The 25750-nt window shown below is 38.2% G+C and overlaps 2 protein-coding genes across 2 annotated transcripts; one reads left to right on the top strand and one right to left on the bottom strand.

Annotated features, from left to right (window-relative positions):
- The first annotated feature begins 11436 nt into the window (after window positions 1–11436).
- On the top strand, window positions 11437–17016 carry synprb (synaptoporin b). Its single transcript, XM_063473823.1, has 5 exons — window positions 11437–11520; window positions 12076–12200; window positions 15397–15595; window positions 16095–16286; window positions 16379–17016. Exons 1-5 carry the CDS (start codon window positions 11497–11499, stop codon window positions 16748–16750), a joined length of 912 nt encoding a protein of 303 aa, XP_063329893.1. The 5' UTR covers window positions 11437–11496; the 3' UTR covers window positions 16751–17016.
- A 5463-nt stretch (window positions 17017–22479) lies between these two features.
- Window positions 22480–24537, bottom strand: LOC134627589 (green-sensitive opsin-like). The gene is made up of 5 exons (XM_063473821.1): window positions 24064–24537; window positions 23804–23972; window positions 23474–23639; window positions 23133–23372; window positions 22480–23045 (listed from the first exon to the last, which is right to left on the bottom strand). Exons 1-5 carry the CDS (start codon window positions 24446–24448, stop codon window positions 22947–22949), a joined length of 1059 nt encoding a protein of 352 aa, XP_063329891.1. The 5' UTR covers window positions 24449–24537; the 3' UTR covers window positions 22480–22946.
- Between the last annotated feature and the right edge of the window lie 1213 nt (window positions 24538–25750).

The raw sequence follows: 25750 nt of genomic DNA, 5'->3' as shown, positions 1-25750 counted from the left end.
GCTTAGGAAATGTGGACAACATGATAAGGGGAGGCTCAAACAACATGTACACAAAATAATGAGGGAAGATGAGGAATGAGGTAGCTGGTGGGATTCGGGTCTGAAATGACAGGGAGGAAGTAAAACTAAATACAAGGTGTCAGCAAAAACAGAGTATAAAAATCAAACAGGAAGTAACTAAACAGGGAATCACTAACTGAGGCAAAGGCTTAACAAGTCACAAAAGGAAGCCTTTGTCTAGTTTTTCCATCCTGGGAAGGCTAGAGTAAAACACCAGGGATCAAAACAATACTGATCTAACAGAAAACCAGGTAACAAAAGCTGCGAGGAAAAAAAACTAAACAAGGAAGCGTTACAAGAATAGAGACAAAACACTCCAAACAACAAAACTCAGATTATGATCAAAAGCAGAGAATGCTAAATAATAGATCAGAGGTCAGAGTCCGCAAAACACAAAATCCACCCTGGCAATAAGAACTTGCAACCCCATAACAGCACAAACTACATTTTTGAGTATCTTAGAAAACAAGGTTATTTTTGAGGTGCAGGCTGGAATATCTGCTTGTCAACTGTTCCCTTCTATTATAGATACATACACACACAAGGAAAATAAAAACAACACAAAACAACTAACTTTCAACAAACACCATTAAACTGAATGTTAAACGGATAAATAAATATTTTTTTTTATCTTACCTTTTCAAAAATAATGAAAAACTATAAATAATGGACAAACTCTACTGAATAAATAATGATATAACCAAATTAGAAAACAAAAACATGAAAAAAATGCTTTAATCTGGAGTATAATAGCTTCTGAAATGCCAAATTGGGAAGAGTCAATCTTTTTCAACATTCCCTGCTGAATGTGAAAACTTGCAAAACCTCCTTACGTTAGAAGTTCTTTCCACACAACAAAACACAATAACTGAATTATATCAAAGTCAGTATCCAAATGTATGTGTACTACAGTCTAGGAAGGGGCAGCTAGGATACTTTATAATAAAGCCTGCACTGCCAAGAATATTGTGTGTTAAAATTCAAGAAGTAGCTGCACTAAAATACCCAAAAGTTTCCACTACTTAAAATTTTTTATGATATAACTGGTTTTTCTTTGGCTCTACAATTGCCAGCTCACCCTTGTTTTGCTGTACTTAGGTACTGAACAATTCAACTCAAATTCAGGAGATTCACATATATCACACACTGAAATAAAAAAAAACCCCAAATCTGCTCAAAATACAATGTAAAATGTTACATTTAAAGAAATTTACTTAATTGATATACAGTTTATACCAAGCACATCATCCCTCAGTGATTCATTATTTGAATGAATAAACCTTTGCATTTGCATTTTACTCAGAATTATAGCTTCATGTTTATCGAGAGTAAAGAATCTTTTTTTCCTTTCAGTGTTGCTTATTTAGGTTTAGGTGGATACAAATTCACAAATAATCAGAGTAATTAAAAGTGTGAAGATTTAATTTGATTCTGTGTAAAAAAAAAAAAAGTGGTGCAAAGTAGTAACATTTTGTGAGCAGATTTTCTGAATGTGTTGACTGAGTAGTTTTGACCTTTCCTCAGAATTAGGAAACCACCTTTATTTTTAGGTTATGTTTGGCTGCAAAATTATCTTTCCTTACTATTTTTTGTCCTTTTGAGCCTGGTTTGTGTTTACCTTCCCTGCCCGCTCTTATGATACTTCCAGAGCCAGAACATCCACGACAGCCCATATACTGTGAGCTCAGCGTGGACGGAGGATGAGCAGGCCTGCATGCTTCATCTGTGATTTAATTGATTCTGACAGCTGGACTGACTGGCTGCTACTCCAGATGTTCTTTAAGTGTCTGAGCAGCAAGTAACCATGCTTTCAAGGACTCCCGTATTTTCTGTTGCCCTGACTTGGCATTTAACTGTCCTTCTTCTTCAGGTTTTACTCACACAGCCTGTCCATGTTAATACCAAGCATGACATTTGCCTTTGTTCCCCATAGTCCTCAGCTCATTAAGTCCTCAACAAACCACTGCCAGCTCCCGTTGGGTGCTTGTACACTGACACGGCTCGGTTTTCTGCACACATTTTAGAGCCCTTGGAGAGGTTTAGCACCAAAACGAGCAGCAGAACTTTCAAAACCTTTTAAACATTAATTATTGACTGATGCTCTTCACCCCACTCTTCTACTTCAGATAGAGTGTGTACACATTAAATGTTGATGTTCTCCAGGGTACTATAATGTAACTGAAAGTGCAGAAAAAAACTTCTTGTTGTGCAACTGCTGCAATTTTCTTTTTCATTTTTGTTTTAAAGGAAACATTTGCAGTATTGTTTTTCTTCACTTTGGTTTGAGATACCAGTTGCCCCAAAAATTTAAGCATTTGAAGATTTCTCCTCTGTTATAGCTCAAAAGTTTTATTTTTGGTATTGACACTTGGAAATATGAAAAACAAACTTTAAGTTTGAAGAAGAACTTTCTTCTTTGCTCCCATGATAATAAATGCAGTCATTAGAGGTCTTCATTACAGGCTGAAATGACTGAAGTTGTTTTTCCTGGGAGGACAGTCTCTTGTTGAGCTTTTGATAAATTTTTCAATAGTGTCTTTATGAGACTGGCACGAGTGATCTAAACAGTGAGGCAGGAAGTTGGAAATCTACAACATGTTGAGAAGCACAGAGTATGACTATAGTTAGGTCCATAGGTTTTATGGCCAATGATAATTTTGCAAATTTGTTCGTTTCAATTGCTGCTTGTTTGTGAGTCTTTCAGCTTGAAAAGCTGCTCCGTTGGGTTGTTCAGGTGACTGACTTGGCTACTATCTCAGATGGTCTGGCTACTATCCATTTGCACTGTGAAATGCTGCCCAATCATTCTTTTTTAGCTTTCAGATGAATCTGAACAGAGCAGTTAGCCCTTCCTGCTACTCCTGTCAACAGCCTGGCTCTGCAGGCAGCCATACATGCTCATGACATAACATTGTCTTCACCATGTCTGACAGATGATGTGATATGCTCCGTACTTTTCTCTTGCCATCATTCTCAAATTAATCTTGGTTTCATCTATTTGAGATTTCTTTTTCCAGAACTGTGCAGGCTCTTTTCACCAGCAAAGTCTAATCTGCTCTTCTTGTTCTTGAGTGGCCATGAAGTGTGCCCTAGTATATTTGGGCATGCAGACTGGTGCAGGGATTCAAAAACCAACCTTCCAATTAGTTGATGACTGAGCTACACCAACTTGGATTTGGGTGCTCCTAAGTTTTTTTTGTTTTTTTTTTGTTTTGTTTTTTTATTTTGCTGATGGGTTTATTTTGGATTTTCAGCCCAATCATGCATTCTTTCACTGACATCAAAATCTCTTTAGACTTCGAGTATTTCAGTGAAAATGCAAGATCAACTCTTGGAATCAACTTGGAAAATCTTTTTTCTGCTTAATTTTTCATGTAACAACTTGTGAACAAGGCTTGTCTGGCCATAAAATAATTTATCAGTCAATTGCACAATTACTTTGGAGCCTCTGAAAATGGGGAAATGTATATAAAAATGGCTGCAGTTGAACAGCTGATGCGATGCTTTTGTTAAGCCTCTTGAATTCAAGCTGAAAGTCTGCACTTTAATCATATCTTTATTGTTTGGTTTAAAATCTTCTGTGAAGAGTAAAAATTACAAAACTTATGCAATTGCCCAAAAATGTATTGTCTGTGAGTTTGTCAAATTCAAACAGCCGTGTGATCTGTTGTTAGCCAAAAAAAAAAAAACTATTTAAAAAAAGAATAAATCACTGATTATTAACATCTGCAATTCACTGAGCAGGACATCTGGTGATGAAAAGCATGTGACATCGCGGAAAGCTCCAAAACAAGCACAGCACTGACCTTTTGGTGAGATTTTCTTTCTCTCAGCTGTTGTTGTTTACAAAATACTGAACTTTGAACCTGAGTTTTATGCAGTTTCAGATCATGTGTTGCTCACGTAACAAATCAACACCAGACAAAATGTTTTATTTATTTTTTGTTTTTACTTTAGGCGTGTTCACATTTATCAACATATCTGTTAAATAACTCATAAAATGAAAACCCTTGGAGTAAATAAAATGACCATGTGTGACTTTGAGCAGAGATTTTAGTAGAGATGAGATGAATCATTTGAACTATCCTTGACTCTGTCTTAGAAACATACATAATATTAATTACAGGCATACTCTTTGAGGACCTGCTTGACTTTATCATCACACCTGATGCCAGAGTGAATGTTTCCTTGACAGCCGCTTTCTCAGATGGGATTTTACACTGAATGTTTAAAGTACACATCAAAAGACCTAATGAAAGCTATCAAGAAAACAAGGACAAAGATCATAACCACACAAACAAAAGCCTTGAAAACACTACAGACCTGTCTTTGTTGCTGGCCAGGTCAATGTCGATTTTACGTGTTTAAAGTACATAGACACATGTGTCTCTTTTGCACAGTGCTTTTCTTTGTAAAGCTAGCAAAGACTGGATAGGTAAACCACACTGTGATGCACCAGACAGTGCATCACAGTGGAAACATCTCAGACTAACTGCTTGATGATATATTCATAACTTCCCTCTCTCACCTCAGTCGTTTCTGAAATCTCTCTGTTATGGTATATAGACACTGAGCATGTTTATTTTATTCACGTGATGTTATATCCTCTGAAACAGTATAAATAATGGAGTGAAACAACAAAGATGGGATTACTTTTGCACTAACAGATTTAACTTGGAGTTTATGTCATTCAGATCTACATTCTTCATTTGGTGTTTTAAGTTCAATTGTGTTTGTCAGTAGGAAAATGGCACACACATAAAACACACACGCACACTCAGAGCTTCTCTGGAGGAGCTCTTTGAAATATTTAAATGCTGGGAGTGTTTTTAATGCGAGATTGATAGAATAGGGTCAGTGTCAGCATTCCAGCTACGATAGCCGTGTCTCTTAGGGAAGTTCGCACCCAGCAAGTGATGACGATTAATTTCACCAGGAATGAGTTTACATCCAGGGAAACTGGGATTTTAAGCTCTTTCAGATTAAGCCGATATTGTTTTAAGTGTAACACGGCCGAGAGGACTTATGGATTGCAGGGAGGGAAACAGTTTAGGAGTTTAAAATGGAAAGGAGAAAAGAGAAAGACATTCTGAGGAAATTACCAATCTACAAATCCTTTTACATAACCCAGTCTTCCACGCCCGCCCCCAAACCCCTTTGGCCAAAAACTAGAAATCGTAATTTTAATATTTTCATGTTCCCTTCCTGACATTAATCTTGCAGTGAATTTTAAGTGCTACCCAGCAGGTTCAGAGGAGCCCATTCAGTGTTTTGTTTTATTAGCCTTTTTCTTAACAGCTAAAAATGCAAAGGTTAGTGGCATGAACTCCTTTTACAGTATATAGCATGCATAGTTTTAAGCTCCTTCTCTTAAGTATAAGGCTGCAGAGAACATTTTCATATACATTAAATGTAATCAGTCTTAACTCTGGGTTAATCTGGATTTGTATCTTTGTGTGCTCCAGATAAGTCCTCAGGAAAAAAACAAAACAACCTGCACTCAACTCATTTGGCTCTCAGAGTGTATTATATATGTTTTGGCGCCTTGATAGGTGGAGGCTTCATGACAACCGCCAGATTTATGCTTGTCTCTTACTCCCACAGTTTTCAGAGTATAGAAGGGATGTGGTGCCAGAAAAAGATTCATTAATAATGCAGCGAGAGGCTGGAGCCTCACCACTTTACATGACGAAAAAAAAGCCCAGGTTAGGCCAGCACAGTCCTCTTACCCACTGGAGGATACAGTTTACCCAACCAGTGCACACAGCAGCAGATGAGTTACAGCGCATTTAGCTTATTGTGCATACAGCTGACACATTTGTCAACTGAATTTTGAAGCGAGAAGGATCAAGGAACAGAACACGTCACTGCAGCTCGAGAGATTTTTCTTCTCATCACCGTGGCTAAGTACTGCCCCCTGTTGGTTGAATGATAAAAGGTCGTTTAAAGTATTCCGGACTGCTGCGTTTGAAGATGAGTATGGCCCAAGATGTGATGTGTATTTTAGGTGAAACATTACTGTTAAAATTCACATATCTATGGCCTTGGCATAGATTGTTCCCTGGCTTTTGCGCTGTGGCAGCTGGAATACGCTGGAATATCAGCTGCATGGGGACACAAATGTAAGGCTCAACTCCTCCCAAACGTTTATTCCCCCTGGGGACTGGGACTCTTTTTTTTTAAGATGTAAATTTTTCTGGAGCAAAGCAACACTTGGCCTCAACAAACTGAAGGAGCAAAACCCTGAAGTTAACCATTATTGATTTAATGCTATGAGTCACGGGTTTTAGTCTTGTTTTGAAGATAATAGTTTAGATTTTGTGTTGAAATATTTTCCTCAGATTGGTCCTTTGTTATATTTTTGAATCTTTGGTTTCTGTGTTCTACTGTAGAGTTGGCTTTGTGTTCCCTTGTTTTTGAGTTCATTAATGTTCTGTATTTATTACTCTAACCTCCCCTCTGTCGTTTTACATTATGTTTAGCGCATATTCTTTGAGTTCTGTATCTTTAGGCGTTTTCTGTTTGGTTTCATCCTGAGCCTCTTTTCTTGCTTTGTTTATTTAGTTACACTTGCATTTTGAGCCTTTTAGTTGTTATATTTAATCCTAGTTTAGTATTAGTGAAGTGTGTGCTTTGTGCTTAGCTGCCTCAGGTCTGTGTTTAATGGTTGCTCTGTGAGTTACTTCTTATATTACTTTGTTAAAATCATGTCTGATTTTGAATTTGACTTCATCCCATTGACTGTCTTTGTGTCCTCACCTGTCTCTCTTGACACAGCTGTGTCCAGTCCTCTGTGACGCCTCTGTTTATTTAAAGCCTCAGTCTTCTCTCTGTTCTCTGTTGTGTTGTTTGTGTAGTTTGCCTGCTTGTCTGCCTGCATTCCTCTGAGATTTCCTGGATGGATCCCTAGTGGTTCTAATTCCTTTTGTGGTCAGATTTGGATATGTTTGATCACCTTTGGGACCTTATTTTGTTTTGGGCTTTGCATCAGCCCCCCCAATGAGCCTTTTGTTTACATGTCCTTTGTTCTGCAGTTTGGTTTCTCATCCACTTAATGATCCACACAGTTCGCGAAACTGACATTTTGGCATTTATTTATGCTTTTCCTCCTGAGAAATGTCAGCATATCTTTTGTGAAAAGGGCTTGTGGTTAACTTGCTCTGCAGTGAACTAAGAAAAAACCTTAATAAACACCAGCCTAATACAAACTTGTCGGGGACCTGGATCTGAGTGATCTAGGGTCCCTGAGCAGTTATGGACCTGTATTTTATTATATGTGTTTTTGGTGTTGCTGTCCCTCGTTCTCCCTGCTTGCAGGTATGTGGGTGTGGGTGTGTCTGGGTGTGTCTGGGAGCACCTGTTTACAGGCGCCTTCAGGCCTGGTAGGTGTGGCCCTGCCAGGTGGTTGGCCACACCTGAAGACCATCACACAGCTGATCAAGCCCCGCCGGAGGAGCTACTTTAGAGTGTGGTGGAGCTCTCTCCGACGCTGGATCATTGCGTGGCTTCACGTTAGTCTCTTGACCAGTTACTAAGTTTAGTCTGCTGCATGGTGGTATGTCTGATGGCGGCCTCTCTGTTATTTCCCCAGGAGAAGCGTGGAGATGAGAGGGCAGTGAGCACAGGGTGCTCAGACACTGAGAAGAGGAGACAGGAACACTAGCACTGGGAAGAGGACATGTCACGGGAGGACATGTTATTGTTATGTTTTCCATTTTCACTGTAAATAAACGCACTGTTTGCATTCAGAGCTCCACGCCTGGGTCCTCCTTCGTCACATCCCCACGGTTGGCCAGCGTCAACTGTGACAAAACTACTAATGGTTACCAGTTGAACAATAATGGAAGAGAGGGCCGGCAAGACATTGTGGTCATTTCCTCTTTTCAAGCCCCTTTAAAACACAACTGTCTCTTTATTTTATTGTCAGGTATGGGTTACCATTTTATATCCCAATATTATAGCTTCATGACGTGACTGACTTTCTAGCAGTGAAATCCATCTTTTAGAGTGTTAAATAAAAGATGATTATCTGTAATTTCTTGGTTTTACATCCTGAAGATTAACAGTGAGGTCTGTTGAATTTATTCAGGCTGTGTGCATGCTGGTGAGGCTTGGGGAACACTGACATCAATTACATTGCATTAATTGAAGCACTCTTTTTAAATAAAGGTGAGGTAGACTACTTAACAATAGTAGGGCTATGTCAGTTATTGAGCATTTTGACGTTTTCAGAAGGATTTTCTTTATATGCATGAATAACACAGATAATTTCACAGTGTATGAGTATTAGTAAAGAATAACATTTAAGTACTGCTGGGTAATATAACACTTACAAAGACTTAACTGCCACGGTCTTGAGTGAGGATCTGGTTGTGTTCCTGTTTGCCACCCTTGTGTGCTCCCTGCCTGCCATTTATTTATTTGCCTTTTTTTGGATACATCTTGGACCTACAATAAAGTGTAGTGATGGAGTGGCTATCATTGTTGCATGACAGCAGCAGTGGTATCAAACCTGCTGGTCATCTGGGGTTTGTATGTTCTCCTTACACCTTTTTGGGTTTCCATACGATCTAAAGACCTTGTGAAAGTCAGTGTGAGTGGCTGTGAATGGAATCTTTCTTTATAGTAGACTGAGTGAAAAAAAAGAGTGAGAAAAAAACTGATTCACCATATTGTTGATTTTTACTCACTTTTTCTTGTCTGTTTTTTTAAACAACCCAGTGCTTAGGAGTTTTGTTTTGAGTGAAGAACAAACGATCGACACAGTGGGTCAGAGCTCATGTAACCTCCTGAACAGAATATTCGCTTTCCCCTTAGGTGATTGACTAACAACCTCTATTTGAACTGATGTTTTTTCCCAATCTAAATTTCTCTATTGCAGTTTTCAACAACAAACATTTATATTGCTGAAACGCACTGGACCTTTCAAGACATTTCTGACAACCTTCATGAGAGTTCATTTCAAAAAGGGCTGGATGTTGTAAAATGTCTCACAACAAAGACTTTTGTTTTGTCTCTCCACAGTTATCTGGCTCATTCCATAGAAACAGCATTTTTAAAAACTAACTTGAGGTGCAAAGAACCCAAAGCAGCAGTCTTTACTCGTGGGAATTACCAAAAAAGCCAAACTATTCTTATCTCTGCCTAAACGAGGGAGGGGATTTCATGTCTCTTCTCATCAAGACTGCAGCATCAACCTCTATTTTTACATCAGTTTAATGGTCCTGTCAGCCTCCAGCTGGAACAAAATGGGTTCTAAAAGAATCCACATGACATCTGTCTTTACTCTCGCACACTGGGTATCCGTCACTTTCACAACTGATTTTGAGAGATTTCTAAACACATTAAACCTGCCTTCTTGCTACCTTTCAGATGCTTTCACCTCAAAGAAGCTAGGTTTCCTCTGGCACTGGCTCATTCTGGCTGCTTTTCAGTGCAGACTTAAATTGTGATTGGTCACTGCCTGAGGGAATTGGGCATTCAATGTCACTTTCTATTTTAAAATAACTTCTCATAACAGGCTTCTGACTTTTTTTAAGCCGTTATTTAATCACGCACTGCCTGCTGCTCTTCAATGATTACTTTCAAGATTTGAGTGGCCAATTTATTCCAGTATATATTCCAACAATTCACATGATGTAAAAGGATATTTCACAATATCTATTTCATTATATCCTGTTTTTATATTGTTGCTTTTATGATATAATTACTGTGTGTTATGTATTTACCCGATGCTTATTTGCTTCTTAGATCATAGTGTGAGCACTTTAAATGATCGATAGCAGGTGTATTAACATTTGGTGGTGTGATGTGAATGTAGTAATTGCGATGCTTTTATAGAGGCCCCGGTGAAAAATAAAAATGGAAACTACATTTCACTGAGATGGTCTGCTGAAGAGATCCAGTGGCTGCTCTTGTACCAACAAAACCGGCCTGTTCTCTCTTGATGATACCTTCCCTCTCTTTCGCCCTCATTTTAATCTCTAAACATATTCATGTTGCTGTACTGTAAATAAATCGCTTCAATTTGAGTACTCAGACTATTCAGAATCAGATTTTGACAAGAAGCCAAAACCTACAAAGAGGTGTTTTGTTTTTGTTTATTTGCTTTAGGTATGCTTTAGGAAAAGCACAGTCCTGCTGCAGTATCTTCAGATCACCAATAAGCAGTTAAAACCCAGGTTGTAGTTCAGTATATTCAGTGACATGCACAACCCTAATTCCGTCCTTGCTTAAAAATTCATCTGTAGTACAGATTTGTCACCAAAAGAGGTCAGCAAGATACTTTTTATATCAGCACACATGACCTAAATATCAGCGGTTGCTTAGAAAATAAAATGTAATTACAGAATCCAGCAATTATTAAAATCTGCAAAATGCACAGGAGCTGTGACGCTCTCTCTCATTTCAACACAGGCAGCTGCAGGTATATTTTTGACTCAATCAGTTGTTAAACTGATCAAAATTAATATTGAAGGGAAATATTCTTGTTTGTGGAGGTCACTGAACTAATATTACTTAGGATTATTACTCAAGATCCCCTGACACGCTGGGCTTACTGAGCCCCATATGTTGTTATTAATGAATACAAAGAAATTCAAAGGAACTGTAATTAATATATTCATCAGACCTCAGTGTAAGCAACACAGCTACACTGGAGCTACATTGAAATTAGAGTAACCAGAGTAACCAACTGCATATCTGTGTCAATTCGACTCCCTCATTACGCTAGAAATAAACAACTACAGCATGTAAACTAATATTTTTAGGATGATTTCGGCTTAAGGGTGCCATCAACTTTGAAGTTTTTCAGTAAAGCACTGGATATCTAAATAAGCTGTGATGATCCCGAATGGAAGGAGAAAATTAAACCTCCAGTCTTTCATTTGCTTTTTCATTTTCAGCTCAAAGCCCAGAAATCAAAGGTAGACAATACAAGACTAATTTGTTTCCTTTTTTTCTATGTTTACGAACACAATTTCCCTCAATCTTATGTGTCTCATGTTGAAGGTTTTATGTTTAACCTTAATTTCAGCATTCAAATTCACCCGATTAAGTTCAGAGAAATAATTGTCATGATGAAAACACTGCCCCAGATATTTGCATCTGTTTCATGTTCCTAATGCAGCGTTATTTTGAAAAGATGTTTTTGCCATGACACGCCAATCCTAAAAAACAGGAATCATTCTTATAATCAGTGCAACACAAGTAAAGTAAACAAAATATTTACCTGATATTTTTCACATAGCTTGTTGCAGCGCTTGAATAAATATAGCATCTGACTATGTCTCCGACTCCTCCTTGGGGAAGGCACCTCCTGTCAGCCCTCCCCTCTGCTGGAGGAGTCGCTCTGGTTTTCCTATCTACATCGGTGACATTTCAACCTGGTGACTAAAGCTGTCTGCACCGTGCGGAGTTGGGCTCTGTGATTTTTAAATGTGTATGGTTATATTTGCTCCGGTAAGTTTCTTTGCTTGGTGGTTTATTTTCTGTATTTATCTCTTCAGGTTGGTGAAAATGATGACGTCTGCTTCTCTTCACATTTAAAATGTAATTGTATCAATAACAGCAGTTTAATTGGTGATCATTTTTAGTTTGTGTTTGATGTTAAAAGTAATAAATGGACTCAAAGTTGCCGATGCAGAGTAAAGCTCTTGTTCTTTGTGTCAGTAAAGTGGAAGAAATAGGAAGCTGTCTGCCTCACAGTGAGTTGGGTCTCACAGTTAGTTAGACCTCTGAGTTTGGTATTAGCATTGACAAATTGAATCTCACTGTACTGCTGTGGCCTCCTTCCAGGGCACAGTCAGGAGCTCTGTTTGTTGTCTTCCAACCTTTAAATTATTCAGGTTTTGTTTTCAAACCAATTATAAATCTTAATAATCTGTCATATAATTTATTGATGTGTATACATTATGCAGGAAGCTGCACTCACACGCTGATTGGAGTCAACTGCTTTTGGAGAGTCTGAATAAATGATCAACTAATGGTTACTGGTTTACGATTTTTCTTTCAAAGATTTTTGCCATCTGTGCTTTTGCAACATGTGGAGGATACTATGGTCATCTCCAGGTTAAAGTGGACTGTGCAGACAGGAGGCAGAATAACCACAGCATCAACATTGATTTCGGGTATCCTTTCAGGTAAACGAATTGCTTATGTTTTCTTTTTGATCCCATTTGGTTGTTTACTTATAAGTACTGCTCCTTTAATCTTTCACAGCTAACTTTAAATAAATCTCTTTACATTTTATTATTTTAAGAGCTGAAATGTGAATAGTCTCCTAAAAAAGCATGTCCACAGTAATCATCTTAAATAGGCCCAGAAAGTATTTTAAAATTGTACAGCCCTGCTCCATTGACATGACAGCTCTAAAACAGAGGAGCTGCTATTTCTTTGTCCAACTTAAGATGAGAGAGCTTGACAGCTGAGCAGGAGTCTGACCCATTTATTGTCCCAGAGTCTAAAATACTTCCCTGCATCATTAGATTCATCCGTACCTGGACTCCTGAGAAAAAACTTAGCTTCAGGTGCTTTTTGTTTTTAACTTCTGTTCCAGTGTTTCTATTTTACCGCTCGCTCTCATGTTACAACATGTACGTGTAGGTAGATTTGAATGCTTAGCGACCCACTGATATTATGATGAGCCACAAATTAGTATCTTTGTCATAGTGTGTGTGGCAGCGGACCCCAAATGTGAACCCAAAAATCACTGTGAGGAGTAGGCCAAATGAAAATCTAAAGCATGCCTTTAATAAATAAATGAGGGAGCAGTTCAAAGGAAAACTGAGATCAAAAAGATAACAAAATCCAAGGACTCCAGGAAAATGGACACTAAAACTAACTAGGAACATCAGCAGGAGGAATAACAAATGCACAGAGCAAGGATAACAGGAAAAGTGAAGCTGCTTCTACACACAAGGCTACTCAAGGGAAGTGAACGCAGCTGGGGAACAACACAGGTGCTCACAGTCTGCTGCAAACAATCTGGAAAATAAGATGAGGAGAGGTAAAACTGAATACAACTATCAAAATAAAGCAGGAAGTGAAACATGATAACTAAACAGGGGAAACACAGACACGACTGAACTAACGCAGGGAAACTGACATGAGAAGATAGACAGGAACTAAGGAAATTGAAATCATGAAGCAAATAACAAGGCAACCTAAGAATCAAGAGGAGATATTAAAATGAACAATACTAGAAAGTCCACAACTCAAAAACACTGCATCAATGACCTGGGGCCATGTCAGACTTTCTTTGTGAACCATTACATAAACATTACTCGGCTGTCTTCCAGGATGACAAAAATGAATTGTTTTTATTGCTTTGTTGAATCTGGCAGGTTCTTTTTTATTCACAGCAATTACATATTTTCAGATCTGCGGTGGGAATATAGAATGTAATTACCCACTGATTAAATGAAATTGCTGTGGGATACAGAGAATCGAGCCAAAAGTAGATGTTGAAGAGTTTAATTTTATACCAGTAAAGTGCAAAGAGCAATGCATGAACATTGGGTTTTTTTATTGTTAAAAAAAAAAGAAGCCTGGTTTAGGTGAGTGGCTTCCACAGGCAGGTCACAATTTTCACATCATTTCATGTGAGCCATGAATGGTGTGCCTGTTGTTAATCATAATTACTATGTGTGTGTGTGTGTGTGTGTGTGTGTGTGTGCGTGTGCGTATGTGTGTGTGTGTGTGTAGGTGTTAGTCAACCTTCGCAGTGTAATTGTGGTAAATAAATGTTGACAGTTGTGCAAAAGTTGCCCTCACGGCAAATAGGTTCTGTTGACTTTGTCTGTAGAGTTTGGATGCTCTTCCTGTGCCTGCATGGACTCTCTCCAAAGAGTTTGCTGCTACATTGACCGTAGGTGTGAATATGAGTGTGAATGATTGTCTGTCTCCATGAGTTCAGCCTGTGATAGACCAGTCCAGGCCTGTATCCTGCCCCTTGCCCATGCACAGCTGGCTTACTATCCTGAACTGGAAAAGGGGTTGAGACGATATAAAAAATATGAAAATTTACAACAGCTTTGCTATTTCATTCAAATGAATAAAATGTTCATTTGGCAAATATGTCTACACTGCTTTTCTATGCATATATTTTAACTCACTTAGCATGTGAACAGTGTAAAAGTGGGAGTCGTGTTGAAAAAATTGCTCCTGTTTTTCATGCTCTTATTTGTGATGGGTTTTTTTAATCATTAATTTATAACAAACTGATCAGAAGCATAACCCTGGTGAAAAACAACCAGCCACATGAACCGACCCACTCAAACCTCTCATGCCCTGTACAACTGTATTAGAATAGATGCTGAGAGAAGTCAAACATACATTGTTAAGAATACTGGGCAGCGGTGGATCAGGAGGTGGAGCAGGTCATTTACTTGAGAAGGTCAGCAGTTCCTCTAGTCTGCATGTTGAAGTATCCTTTGGCAAGATAGTGAATGCGGATGGGTCTGTGTGAATATTAAGTTAAAAGCACTTAGTAAGGTAAAACAGGTGCTTGTGTAGGTGAATGAAGCTTGTAGTAAGAAAGTGCCTCGAGTGCTCAAATAGAGTAGAAAAAGTGCTATATGAGTACCAGTCCATTTACCATATACTCCTTATGCTTTAGTATTTTATAATGAAGACCTAATTAATATTGGGTCTACTTAGTAGAATCTTTTTTTCTTCAATGCTTTTTAGGCCATATTGTACTTTTTGAGCATGCATAAATACGCAACACCTTGCATCACACTTTTCTCTCTTAGGAGAAGACTACAGAAAACAGCATGAACTATGAAGCACAGCGTCTGCTGTTTTTCAAGTTTTATAAACCATTATAAAATGCTAACTTAAAAAAGTGACTAATCCTCACTGAGTGGAGGATTAATAAAGATTTAAACCTGATCCTGTCAGAGTAACAGTTGCTCAGTTTGCTGTTATCAGACTGGTCAATGCTTCATATTTCAGAAGCACTTTCAGTGTCCTTTCGTCATATTGAAGAGAGATCTTGCAGACATCCTTGGCTTTTTTTTTCTTTTTGCAGCTACTTTATAAATCTTGTATTGTGTCTTCCTATATGAGCAACACCAAATTCACAAGAGTCTCGTGAGAAACAAACAAAAACAACAGGTAAGAAAGAGAAAACTGAGCTTTATTTTTTATTAAAGCACCACTAGATTTCTAAGCTGTCCTTCACAAACTTTCCTTTTTGTTTTTTCCCAAACACTGGTGAACAAGTTTCACAGACTTTGAAAACTGATTGTATATAAAGAGTTATTTAACCAATCAGTTTTGCAGCAACAAATTTCCCCCACTTCTCCACGTAAACCTGCTCTTTCTGTTTTGTAGATTACAGCAAGTGCATTTTAAAGCTCCTTTGTGCAAAGAGAACAGAGATGAGATTATTTTCCTGGAAGGTGACTTCTCCTCAGCTGCCCAATACTTCATGACTGTGGGTGTCTTTGCTTTCCTGTACTCGCTGTTGGCAACGATTGTCTATGTCTTCTACCAGAACAAGTACTTGAAGAACAACAGAGGTCCACTTGTGGTCAGTGAGTTTTCATGTTCAGATTTTCCAGTGTTTCAGCTTCATATTACCATCTGATAGAGCCTTGTTTATGTATCATATAATGCAGTTCAGACGTGACCAATATAGCTAAAAGAATAGTTGCAGTATTTTATATATGGAGGTATGACTCCACTCTGGAGCCTTCCTGCACTTCCGTATACATGAAGTGTATAAAGTGGGGAGCAGCATCAAGACCTGCTTATTAAGTCAGACAGGGCATAAAAGTGGAGCTGGGGTGGAGACCGGTTGTCAAGTAGCTTGCAGATTTGCACTAACTTGAAATAGCATGCTCTGTATAAGATACCCAATTGTAGTCTTTGGCTGATATTAGGTGGCATTAATATAAGCGTATCTGCTGGTATTAGGCCTAAGGCTGACATTCATGATCTAACTTTACTTCTTCTTTTTTTAAAGTCGTTGCTCAATTTGGTTTTTGACTTTTTCTCCTTTCTCCTGTGTCTCCTCCTGTCCTGAGCAGGACTTTGTTGTTACGATCATCTTCTCCTCCATGTGGTTGGTCAGCAGTTGTTGTTGGGCCAAAACTCTTTCTGATATAAAGACAGCCACCAACCCAACACAGGTGCTTCTTCTCATCACTTCCTGCAGAGCTCAGGAAAACAAATGCACAGCTACAGAGGAGCCTCTCTGGTCACGTCTTAACACATCTGTGGTATGTCTATAATTAAAGAGTGACGCACATTCTGAAGTACTGCTATAGAAAGCGATTTTATATTAGTGTGGTTTTTTTTTCTTTTCCTCCAGGTCTTTGGCTTTGTTAATGTTGTCCTCTGGTCTGGGAATATTTGGTTTGTCTTCAAAGAGACGGGCTGGTACAAGACTGGACAGAGATATCCGACCAGGAGTGCATCTGGGAAACGCTCAGGTTCAATGCGACAGCGGCTCTACAGCGAGAGCAGCTTCGACCAGCCAGAGGAGAACTTTGCTCCCTCTAGACAAAACAGTTTCAATCTGTCAAAGGGAGACTTTGATCACCAGTTGCAGAGGCAAGCTAGCATCAACCAGTCACAGGTAAGCTTCAGCTTACCACAGACATATCTTGGTAAACCGGTAATTTATGACAGAGAAGATAAAATGGCTTCTCAAGGTCCGATGATATTTGTCAATGAGATGTGACTTAGATTTTGATCATGCACATGCACGTAGAGAACTGAATGAAAATTTGCTACTGCTGTTTTGAGTTTGTGAAAATGACATGATTGCTGACTAAATGTAACTCTGAAGGGTTTGGATCACAATATAGTTTATCCTCTACATAAACTTATACGCGCATGATTGCTCAAGAATACTGTTTCTGAGATCTCTGGGTCCTTTTGCATGTTTTACTGTGCATTTTCTATTTTCCTTTTATTTTCTGTGGACAATATTTTTTTTTGGGGGGGGGGGGACTAAGTTTCATCTAAATCGCATTTAAACTCTGCATTTCCAGAAAAAAATTACACTGAGAAAGGATCCAGTTGCTTTAGCGTTATCATTCTGGGGCTTTGAGTTGTTCATAAAGAAATGATTTTATTTCACAAACTGTATAAGTGCTTGATCTTACCTTTAAATGAAAAAACACATCACACTACAGTGCTCTCTAATATGTAATATGGAAATATGTTGTATCAGTGGACAAATGCATGTAACCAGTGTGTGAGCATTCTCCCATGAATATTTAATGTTTGACTGTTCTGCATAATTGATTCTGTTTGTTATTAGCACTGCAGTGTCTCCATTTGAACATTTTTAATGAGTATTAATAGATGTGTGCTTCTGTAAATGCACCTTTTGACGTAGTTATATCAAAGCTGAATACTTCCTTTATATATCCCTTCCAATAAATCAGTATAATTTCCATGTTAAAATCATACTGTTAACATGAAACAGGCTTAAGTGTATTTTACCTGCTTGTGCTTGTATGTGCTTATGGGATATTCACCGTATTTCATGTTTTTAATATCAGTGTTGCACTGCATATTCTTCAGTTATATTGTTGATTTTTCAGGTAGTCACAGTTTAATCACGGTGTATTCTGTGGTTACTTTGTTCAGTAAAAGATGTCAATCTCTATGTTTTCATTAAAAAAGAAACAAAACAAAGGACATTGAAAGTGAGGAAATACTAAAAAACTAATGGAGATATTTCCAAAGGAAATAATTAGTGAATGCTGTTATGAGAACACCAAAGCAAAGCGTTGCTCACACTGTGTATCAGGATTATCTCAAGTGCAAAGCCCAAAGGGATAATCCCTCAGGGTATCTGTTTCATCCTATTTGAGACAATTAACAAAATGCTAACTAATACTTAAAACCGCTTAACCTGTTTGACTACACAGGTTTCGTCCTTGGAAACAAGTCGCTTTGGGTTTTTTTTCTCTCTCTGGTTTGTCTGCTTTGTTATGTTTTTATGCTTTTCCTGATAATGAATAAAAACTGTTAAAAGTGGAAACAAGTCGCTGCAAAAACAGAGTGATATACATGCATGATGGCACAAGCATTATCAGCCAGTGCATGTCAGTTTAAATAAAATCATGAAGTTGAACACGACTGTACTGTGCAAACAACTGTGCTCCTGTGGTTGTAGCATGAAACCCAAACAGTTTTCATGTAACTTGAAAGTCTATAAGACACCACAGAAATTATTTTAACTTGTGAACTTTACACATAACTTTATAGCCTGTTATTGTGTTAAATGTATATACTACTACTACTTCTACCACTACAATTGTTATTATAATCATTATCATCATAATCACCATCACTATCGTATGAACAGTATTTACAAATATCCTTAAATTAAAGGATTTACTCAAATAGCACTATGTCAGCACAGCAGTTACAGTGCTGATAATAGAAAGTGTTTGTCCCCTCCCTAATGTCTTAGTTTTTTTTTAATCTATTTGACACACTTACATGTTTCAGATCATCAAAACAAAAAATTACATTAGTAATTACCACTCTCCTTGTTAAATAATGATTTAATTGTGATTAACTTCCTTTTTAAAAGGCAGCGAGAGTCATTATCCACAAATGAAAAAAAGACATCAAGAAAACTACCACAAGGGTGAACCTTCCTCGGAGTCATTTTCCTACCAAAATAATTCCAACAGTGCCTCTGTGACTTATCCAGGAAGTCATAAAAGAATTGCTCAAAAAACCCAAAATTAACCTTTTGAAGGTACCCAGTCAAAACCCAGACTTAAATTCAATTGAATTACTTTAGCAGCACGGCGGCATGGTGGTTCGTACTCTCTCACAGCAAGGAAGTCCTGAGTTCAACTCCACCATCTGGCTGGGGTCTTTCTGTGTGGAGTTTAAATGTTCACTTGGCTTCTACCCACAGTCCAAAGACATGCAGTTAGTGGAGTTAAGGGTGATTCTAAGTTGCTCGTAGGTGTAAGTGTGAATGGTTGTCAGTCTCTCTATGTTGGCCCTGCAACAGCTTGGTGACCTCATGAATAAGAAGAGGAGAATGGATGGATACTTTAGCATGACCTCAAACAGGGTATTCATGCTTGTGCTTCCTGCAGTTTAAACCTCCTGCAGTATGACTGAAATAAAACAATTCTGCAGTGAAAAGTGGGCCAAAGCTCCTCCACAGGGATGTTATACTGCAGACTCATTGCTATATTTTATCTTATTTTATATTATCTCAAACACTTGATTGCAGTTCTTGCTGTCAAGGATGGCACAGCCATTTGTTAGATTTAAGGAGTAATATTTAGGTTTACTTTTTCACACAGGGCTAGGTAGATTTGAACATTTAAATGAAATCTTAATTTAAAAACTGCATTTTGTTTTCACTCAAATGATATTTTTCTAATATTACAATTTGTTTGATGATCTGAAACATTCACGTGTGAGAAATATACAATTTTTGGATGTTTTTATTTTGTTTGTTTTTGATTAGTTACACCTGTATTACTGCTTATTAATGCCAATTTCTAATCAGCCAATCACATGGCAGCAACTCAGTGCATTTAGGTACGTAGACATTGTCAAGACGACCTCCTGAAGTTCAAACCGAGCATCAGAATGGAGAATAAAGGTGATTTAAGTGACTTTGAACACAGCACAGTTGTTGGTGTATGAGTATTTCAAAAATTGATGATCTACTGGGATATTCCTACAAGGTCACTCGTACTGTTTATAGAGAATGATCCAAAAAAGAGAAACTATCCAGTGACCATCAGTTCTGGGTGAAAAGAAGGAGAATGACTGGAGTGCTTCAAGCTGATAGGAAAACAGTAACTCAGATAACAACCAAGGTATGCAGAAGAGCATCTGTTAATGCGCACCACATCAAACCTTAAAGCAGAAGAAGACCACACTGGGTTCCACTCCTGTCAGCTAACAGCAGAAAACTGAGGCTACAACTCTCACAGGCTGATCAAAATACAAAAATTGGACAACAGAAAATTGAAAAACATAGTTGGATCTGATCAGTCTAAATTTCTACTGGCATATGCATAAGTAGTTTGATGTGGTATCTGAGCAGCAAATAATATGACAACACTGCTTGTGCTCATCTGAGCATTGAGGCTGCATGCTCAGTGAGGCAAATGCTTCAAAATCTGTTTGATTGATTTAACTTGTGTTCTGTAGAAAAATAAAATGAGACTGAAATGCCTACTATTTAGACTGTTTCAACACACACCAGGGTGATATGTCATCAAAACAAATCAGTTTTAAGAAATCTTTCAGTTTTTTTCACACACAAACCTTAACCTGCCAAAACAAATTTGAAAAATGTAAGCAAATTTTCCACTGCATAAATTTGCAGAAAAATGGCAAAATTTATGCAAAGCAAAAATAATTAATTTATACTTGTCAGAGATAAAATAATATAGATTTCATATGTTAAAAACAAATTGTGGTAAACTTACACTTGCTGACTGGAAATCCTGCTTAAAATTAGGCTGGTTGTTAACAGACTGATGCTAACAGAACTATTATGTAGCTCCAGCCATCCTCAAAGTGAACATTAGCTTTGAGTTACAGTCAGCGCATCCCCAAGTTTGTTATTAAGGCCTCTGTATGCAGTCCGCTATCTGATTAAAGCAATTAGAACAAAGAGGGGTGATGCTCGCTTCTGCCGGCCCACTGACAAAGAGACTGAGCACATGCAGGTGTCCAGAGGAGGCTCTTTGAAGAAAATTGCAGTGAATGTACCCACAGCATGCCAATTAGGGTCAGGTCATCAGCAGGAAATAAAAGGCTACATCATGAGATAGATGGCCCATCTTGTATGGAGGGAAGGCTACATTTAAATGTAATTAATCCCCTTCGTAAGATGTCATACTGGCATGTAGCACTTAATGTTGGTTATGTCTGTTTTCCCTGGTGTACATGAACCAGCTGTGACTTTTATTTCCAAATGAAGCACAATGAGGAAGATGTTGTACACAGTGGTGATACAGAGACATAGGATATTTTTCACTTTTTGTAAACACCTGCAGGGGGCATTATCCACCTGTTTTATCATCTGAAGGCTTTCCACGCTAGGGTCCTACTATGTTTATTAAAAAAAATAATATCTACTCTTTTCCTTTTTTTATCACTCCACTTGAGCAACAATTATGTGTTACCTTTCTGATTGTCAGGGCTTTGCTTTTCATTTGGTATCTCTTTTTCAGTCTCAGAAAATGTGGCATCTATTACAGCAGACACTAAGGTTGTATGTTAGGAGTTAGGCCTCAAGGGGGTGGTGTAACATCACACCAAACATAAGTTGTTTTTTCTACTGATGCATTCCCATAAATAGGATTAATAATGTCCTCTTCTTCTCCGTGCAAATTGCAGGGAAATAAGTCATTTCTTCACTTGTTCTCCAAAAAGAAACAAACCACAAAGGGTGGTTTTTTGTTCTTGTTGTTGGTGTCAAATGTTTTATTACACACAGTTCTCAAAAATGTCTAAACTCATTTATCACCACATTGTAAAAAAAAAAAAAAAAAAAAAGCTAATTACTTGTAAACACGTGTTTGGGTGATTTCTCATATATCAACTTCACATCTGGGTCTTTGAAAATAAAATGTGCCATTTGGCATTTTCAGACGTAGGAAATGTGAATCATGTATTTATACAAACTCATGACTTACTGTTAATCATATCGTCTGTGAGTCATCCAGGCTGAAGGACATTTTAATGTTATGTTCAGCAAAGGTATTCATCATACCCTTGGTGAAAAATGTATATACGCCCATTGCAGACCTGTTCTTATAATCCCCTGACTGTGATTGTTTTCCATCATAAGGGAGTGAAACAGGGAAACATACAGTTTCTGATGCAGGTCATTTATTTCACTGGCCTACTTTCACATCTCAGCAATTCTTCGTTATTTTAAACATTCACACGTCACAAAACCTTCGCTATATAAAAATTGCAATAAGTGTGACACTTCTGTCTAAGGTGCTCTTCCTTTTCTTTTCATTGCTGCTTCAGAGGATTCATGGTGGATTACTATAATTTATAAGTATGCAACGACAGCCATTCCTGTCCAAAAGGGAATCATTAACTGTCAGTCTTGACTAACTTGAAGATGACATGTTGACAATATAATCAGCAAGTGACTATGTTTTGTTTGTTTTTTTAATCGAGAAAACAGTAATAACAGCCTGGAGAAATTTAGTGGGTGTTGAATGATACACATATGTGCAAACCTGTGTGTGTGTGTGTGTGCGTGCGTGCGTGTGTGTGTGTGTGTGTGTGTGTGTGTGTGTGTGTGTGTGTGTGTGTGTGTGTGTGTGTGTGTGTGTGTGTGTGTGTGTGTGTGCCCTTTGGATTTAAACAGGATAAAAATCAAATCTGTGTGTAAAGCTTTAGAGTTAAACAACAAACAGGTATGTTTCTTTTTATGCATGCGTTTATTTTCTACTCAAGTCTATATTTTCTTTTTTTATACATAAAAATAACACCACTGGTAGACCAGTTAAGTATACAGTATGCCCCTCTCCCCCCCCACACACACATCCCCAACCATAAAATTACATGAAAACAGTCAGCATGTGATTGCACATTCATCAGGTAAAAGTGTCACATTTCAGCAGTTTTACAGTTTTTCTTTTGACATTTTGAGGATCTGAGTTCCTACACATCGACTCACTCACTCAAATGCTCTCACATGCACACAGACGCACAATTGCTGTACAAGATCACCTCAACAGAAAATGCATTTCTTGTTAGTTCACAGATAAGATAACATAGAATTCCTTAGTGTTTTTGTCCAAAGTCCGCTTCTTAAATCCATTTGGCAAAAGATTTCTCTAATGGGAATTTTGAAAATTTGCGAGCGATCATCAATGTCCTTATATCTGAAGATGCCATTATGATTAAGACACAGAGGACACCTCTGTCTTGCTTGTTGAAACTGAGGTCTCATCCTCCACCATGCCGCCCATTCCAATAGTGGTTAGCATGCAGTTACGGAACTGAAAGACACAGCCAATTCAGAAACTCAGAAAACAGCAAAAGACTGAAAAACAGAGAAGAAAACTAAGAGAATACATAACACCAACCTGTTTGTTCATTAGCACGTAGATAATAGGGTTGTACAAGGCTGAGCTTTTTGCAAAGAAAGCAGGGATGGCTGCAGTGAGGGCACTGAAAGCAGCTCCCTTGTTCAGGAAAATCCAACCAGCAAAGCTAGCATACGGTGTCCAAGCTATTAGGAAGCCCATGACCATCAAGACACACATACGGGTCACTTCCTTCTCAGCTTTCTGGGTAGAAGCTGAGTCCTGCTGCTGTGCTGCTGCCTGTCAAGTTTTATGATCAGTTAGGTTAATATAACACCAATAGCGTATAGTTTGTTGTTATGTTACAGTGCTTGATGTAAAAAACCTCAGACTTCACTTACAGCTTTGACTGTCATCACAAGACTTCCATAAGTGAAGAAAATGATGAAGACAGGAACGAAGAAGTGGACAACAAACATGTAAATGACATATGACTCATTGTTGAAACCTGGAGCCAGTGTGTAGTAGTCAGGACCGCAGGAACACTGCATTCCCTCAGGAATGTACCTGTGTGAGATTGTGAGAAAGAAAGTCATGTCCTCATTCAGTAAAAATAGCTCTTTACATTTAACATCTAGTTCTGTGAGTGAAAATATCTAATTTTCAAGTTAGTGGCTTAAAAGTACAAAAGGCTATTTAACTAAATAAAATATTCAGAAATATTTGAGTACCTTGACCATCCAAAAAGTGGAGGTGCAGCACAAGCCATTGCCATGATCCATGTGAAGAGTACTCCAGCACCAGCATGAGCTCCAGAGAACTTGAAGCTTCCCATGGGTTTGCAGACCACAATGTATCTCTCAACAGCCAAGACAACAAGTGACCAGAGAGCAACTTCACCTGTAGACAGAAAAGGTGAGTTATTCATTGATATTGTATATCTGCCAATGAAATAGAAAGGATCCTGAAAAGCATCTGACTTCTTGCTTACCTCCAAGTGTGGCCATGAATCCCTCAATAGCACAGAAGGTGGGTCCAAGAATGAAGTAGCCATTAACAGCTGATGTGATGGTGATGGTGAATCCAAAGCAGCACATGATGAGTCCAGCTACAGCCAGGTTGACCAGGATATAGTTGAGAGGTTGCCGGAGCTTCTTGTTCTGAGCAGTTACGAACAATGTCAGGCCGTTGATGGGAGTCCCCGTGCAGATCAGGAAGAACATGTAGAAAGCCAGGAGCTTGAAGAAGATCGGGTCTGCCAGGTAATACTGGGAGTACTCAAAAGGACTTCTAACAATCCCAGTCCTGTTGGACATGGGAATGTAGAAGTTCTTGCCTTCAGTGCCATTGGGCTCAATTCCTCCTTCCCAAGCCATCTTCTGTTGTCTAGTTTGCTTGAGTTTCAGCTGATGGAATATCCCTGTAGTGTTAGAGAGGTGTAAACCAACCACACACAGGTAGTTTATGGCTGCCTTGGTGTTTTATACCTGCTCAGGGTTATCCTCAAATTAGCAAAATTAGATTACAAGAGGATTGTGAGGAAGTGAACAGATCAAGTCTGACTGATAATTGACTTTAAAAAGCAAAGAGGGACAATGACCTCAGGGTCAAATATCTTGTCCTCTTGACATATAAATTTCCTCATTTTGCAGAAAATGATGCTTTACATTACACACCCCCTTCTTATAGGAAATTATATTTTTCTTTGCTTTTGGTTGTCATAGCTTAAATTCACAGTGTAGTACAAACATTGTATCAAATAGTTTTAGAAATTCAGTTTAAAGTAAAATAAATAAATAAGTTTTATGGTTGGAGTATTTAAAAATGAAACCTCAGAACGGAAGTAACCATAACCTTAACACAATCCTAAAACTATTGTATTAAAATATGTGATTTGGAGCATTTGAAATAATTTTTCCCAAGTTTTTGCAATTAGGAGATAGAAAAATGAAGTGTTTTTAAACGTTTGATCATTTGTTTAAACATTTTCTCAAAGGAACTTTATCAAAGGAACTGAAGTGATTAAGGAAATTGTGACTATTAACTATATGAATACCTATGACAATTACTCATGGTAAAGCAAGACTGTTGATGTAGCGATGTATCTCTTATTTACTTCAATGCATGTTGCGTGTTCAGTACCACATCAGCGTGGTGGCGTCAAACACAAAGATTAGGAAAAAAATGAGTGTATTCAAAACGTCATAGAACAAAACAACACAAGTGAAGACCTAATTGCTATAGTTTTGTTATTTCAGTAGGTGTTACAGTAGGTGATTCAGCCAACTAGTCCAATGCCTCATTAACGCCTCAAGGAGACGTTTAACATTTGACCATGAATACGTGAACTCACGCCAACAGTTAACAGCTTAGAATAGACACGCAGACATTACATAAATGTAACGTCGGTGTCAGCATGATTTTGGTTGTTTCAGGTGTCATATAGTATTTCTAATTTACTTAGAGTGTGTCTAATAAACGCCACCCTCAGCGGCAGGAAGCTCATCGGAACTGTAAGGACATTTTCTGGTGTCCCGAGAGTCGTTTTGGCCTGGCGTGAACCGTTACTACACAAACTGCAATACTGCAAACAGTAACAAATGAACGGACCTCTCGGAGTTCACTTCAAGTGCAACTCGCCACTGGGTGTCCCCTGCTGCACGCTAAAGACTCACATA

Source organism: Pelmatolapia mariae, linkage group LG5, assembly GCF_036321145.2.
Source record: "Pelmatolapia mariae isolate MD_Pm_ZW linkage group LG5, Pm_UMD_F_2, whole genome shotgun sequence".
Lineage (NCBI taxonomy): Eukaryota > Metazoa > Chordata > Actinopteri > Cichliformes > Cichlidae > Pelmatolapia > Pelmatolapia mariae.
Note: the sequence above shows the minus strand (reverse complement) of the source record. Positions and strands in the feature narration are given on the sequence as shown.

Coding starts and splice junctions, on each gene's coding strand:
- LOC134627589 (XM_063473821.1), bottom strand. CDS start 24,448: ATGGCTTGGGAAGGAGGAATTGAGCCCAATGGCACTGAAGGCAAGAAC. Junction 23,640..23,803: donor CCACTTTTTGGATGGTCAAG/GTACTCAAATAT, acceptor AATCTCACACAG/GTACATTCCTGAGGGAATGC. Junction 23,373..23,473: donor TTGTGATGACAGTCAAAGCT/GTAAGTGAAGTC, acceptor AAAACTTGACAG/GCAGCAGCACAGCAGCAGGA.
- synprb (XM_063473823.1), top strand. CDS start 11,497: ATGTGTATGGTTATATTTGCTCCG. Junction 15,596..16,094: donor ACAACAGAGGTCCACTTGTG/GTCAGTGAGTTT, acceptor TGTCCTGAGCAG/GACTTTGTTGTTACGATCAT. Junction 16,287..16,378: donor CACGTCTTAACACATCTGTG/GTATGTCTATAA, acceptor CTTTTCCTCCAG/GTCTTTGGCTTTGTTAATGT.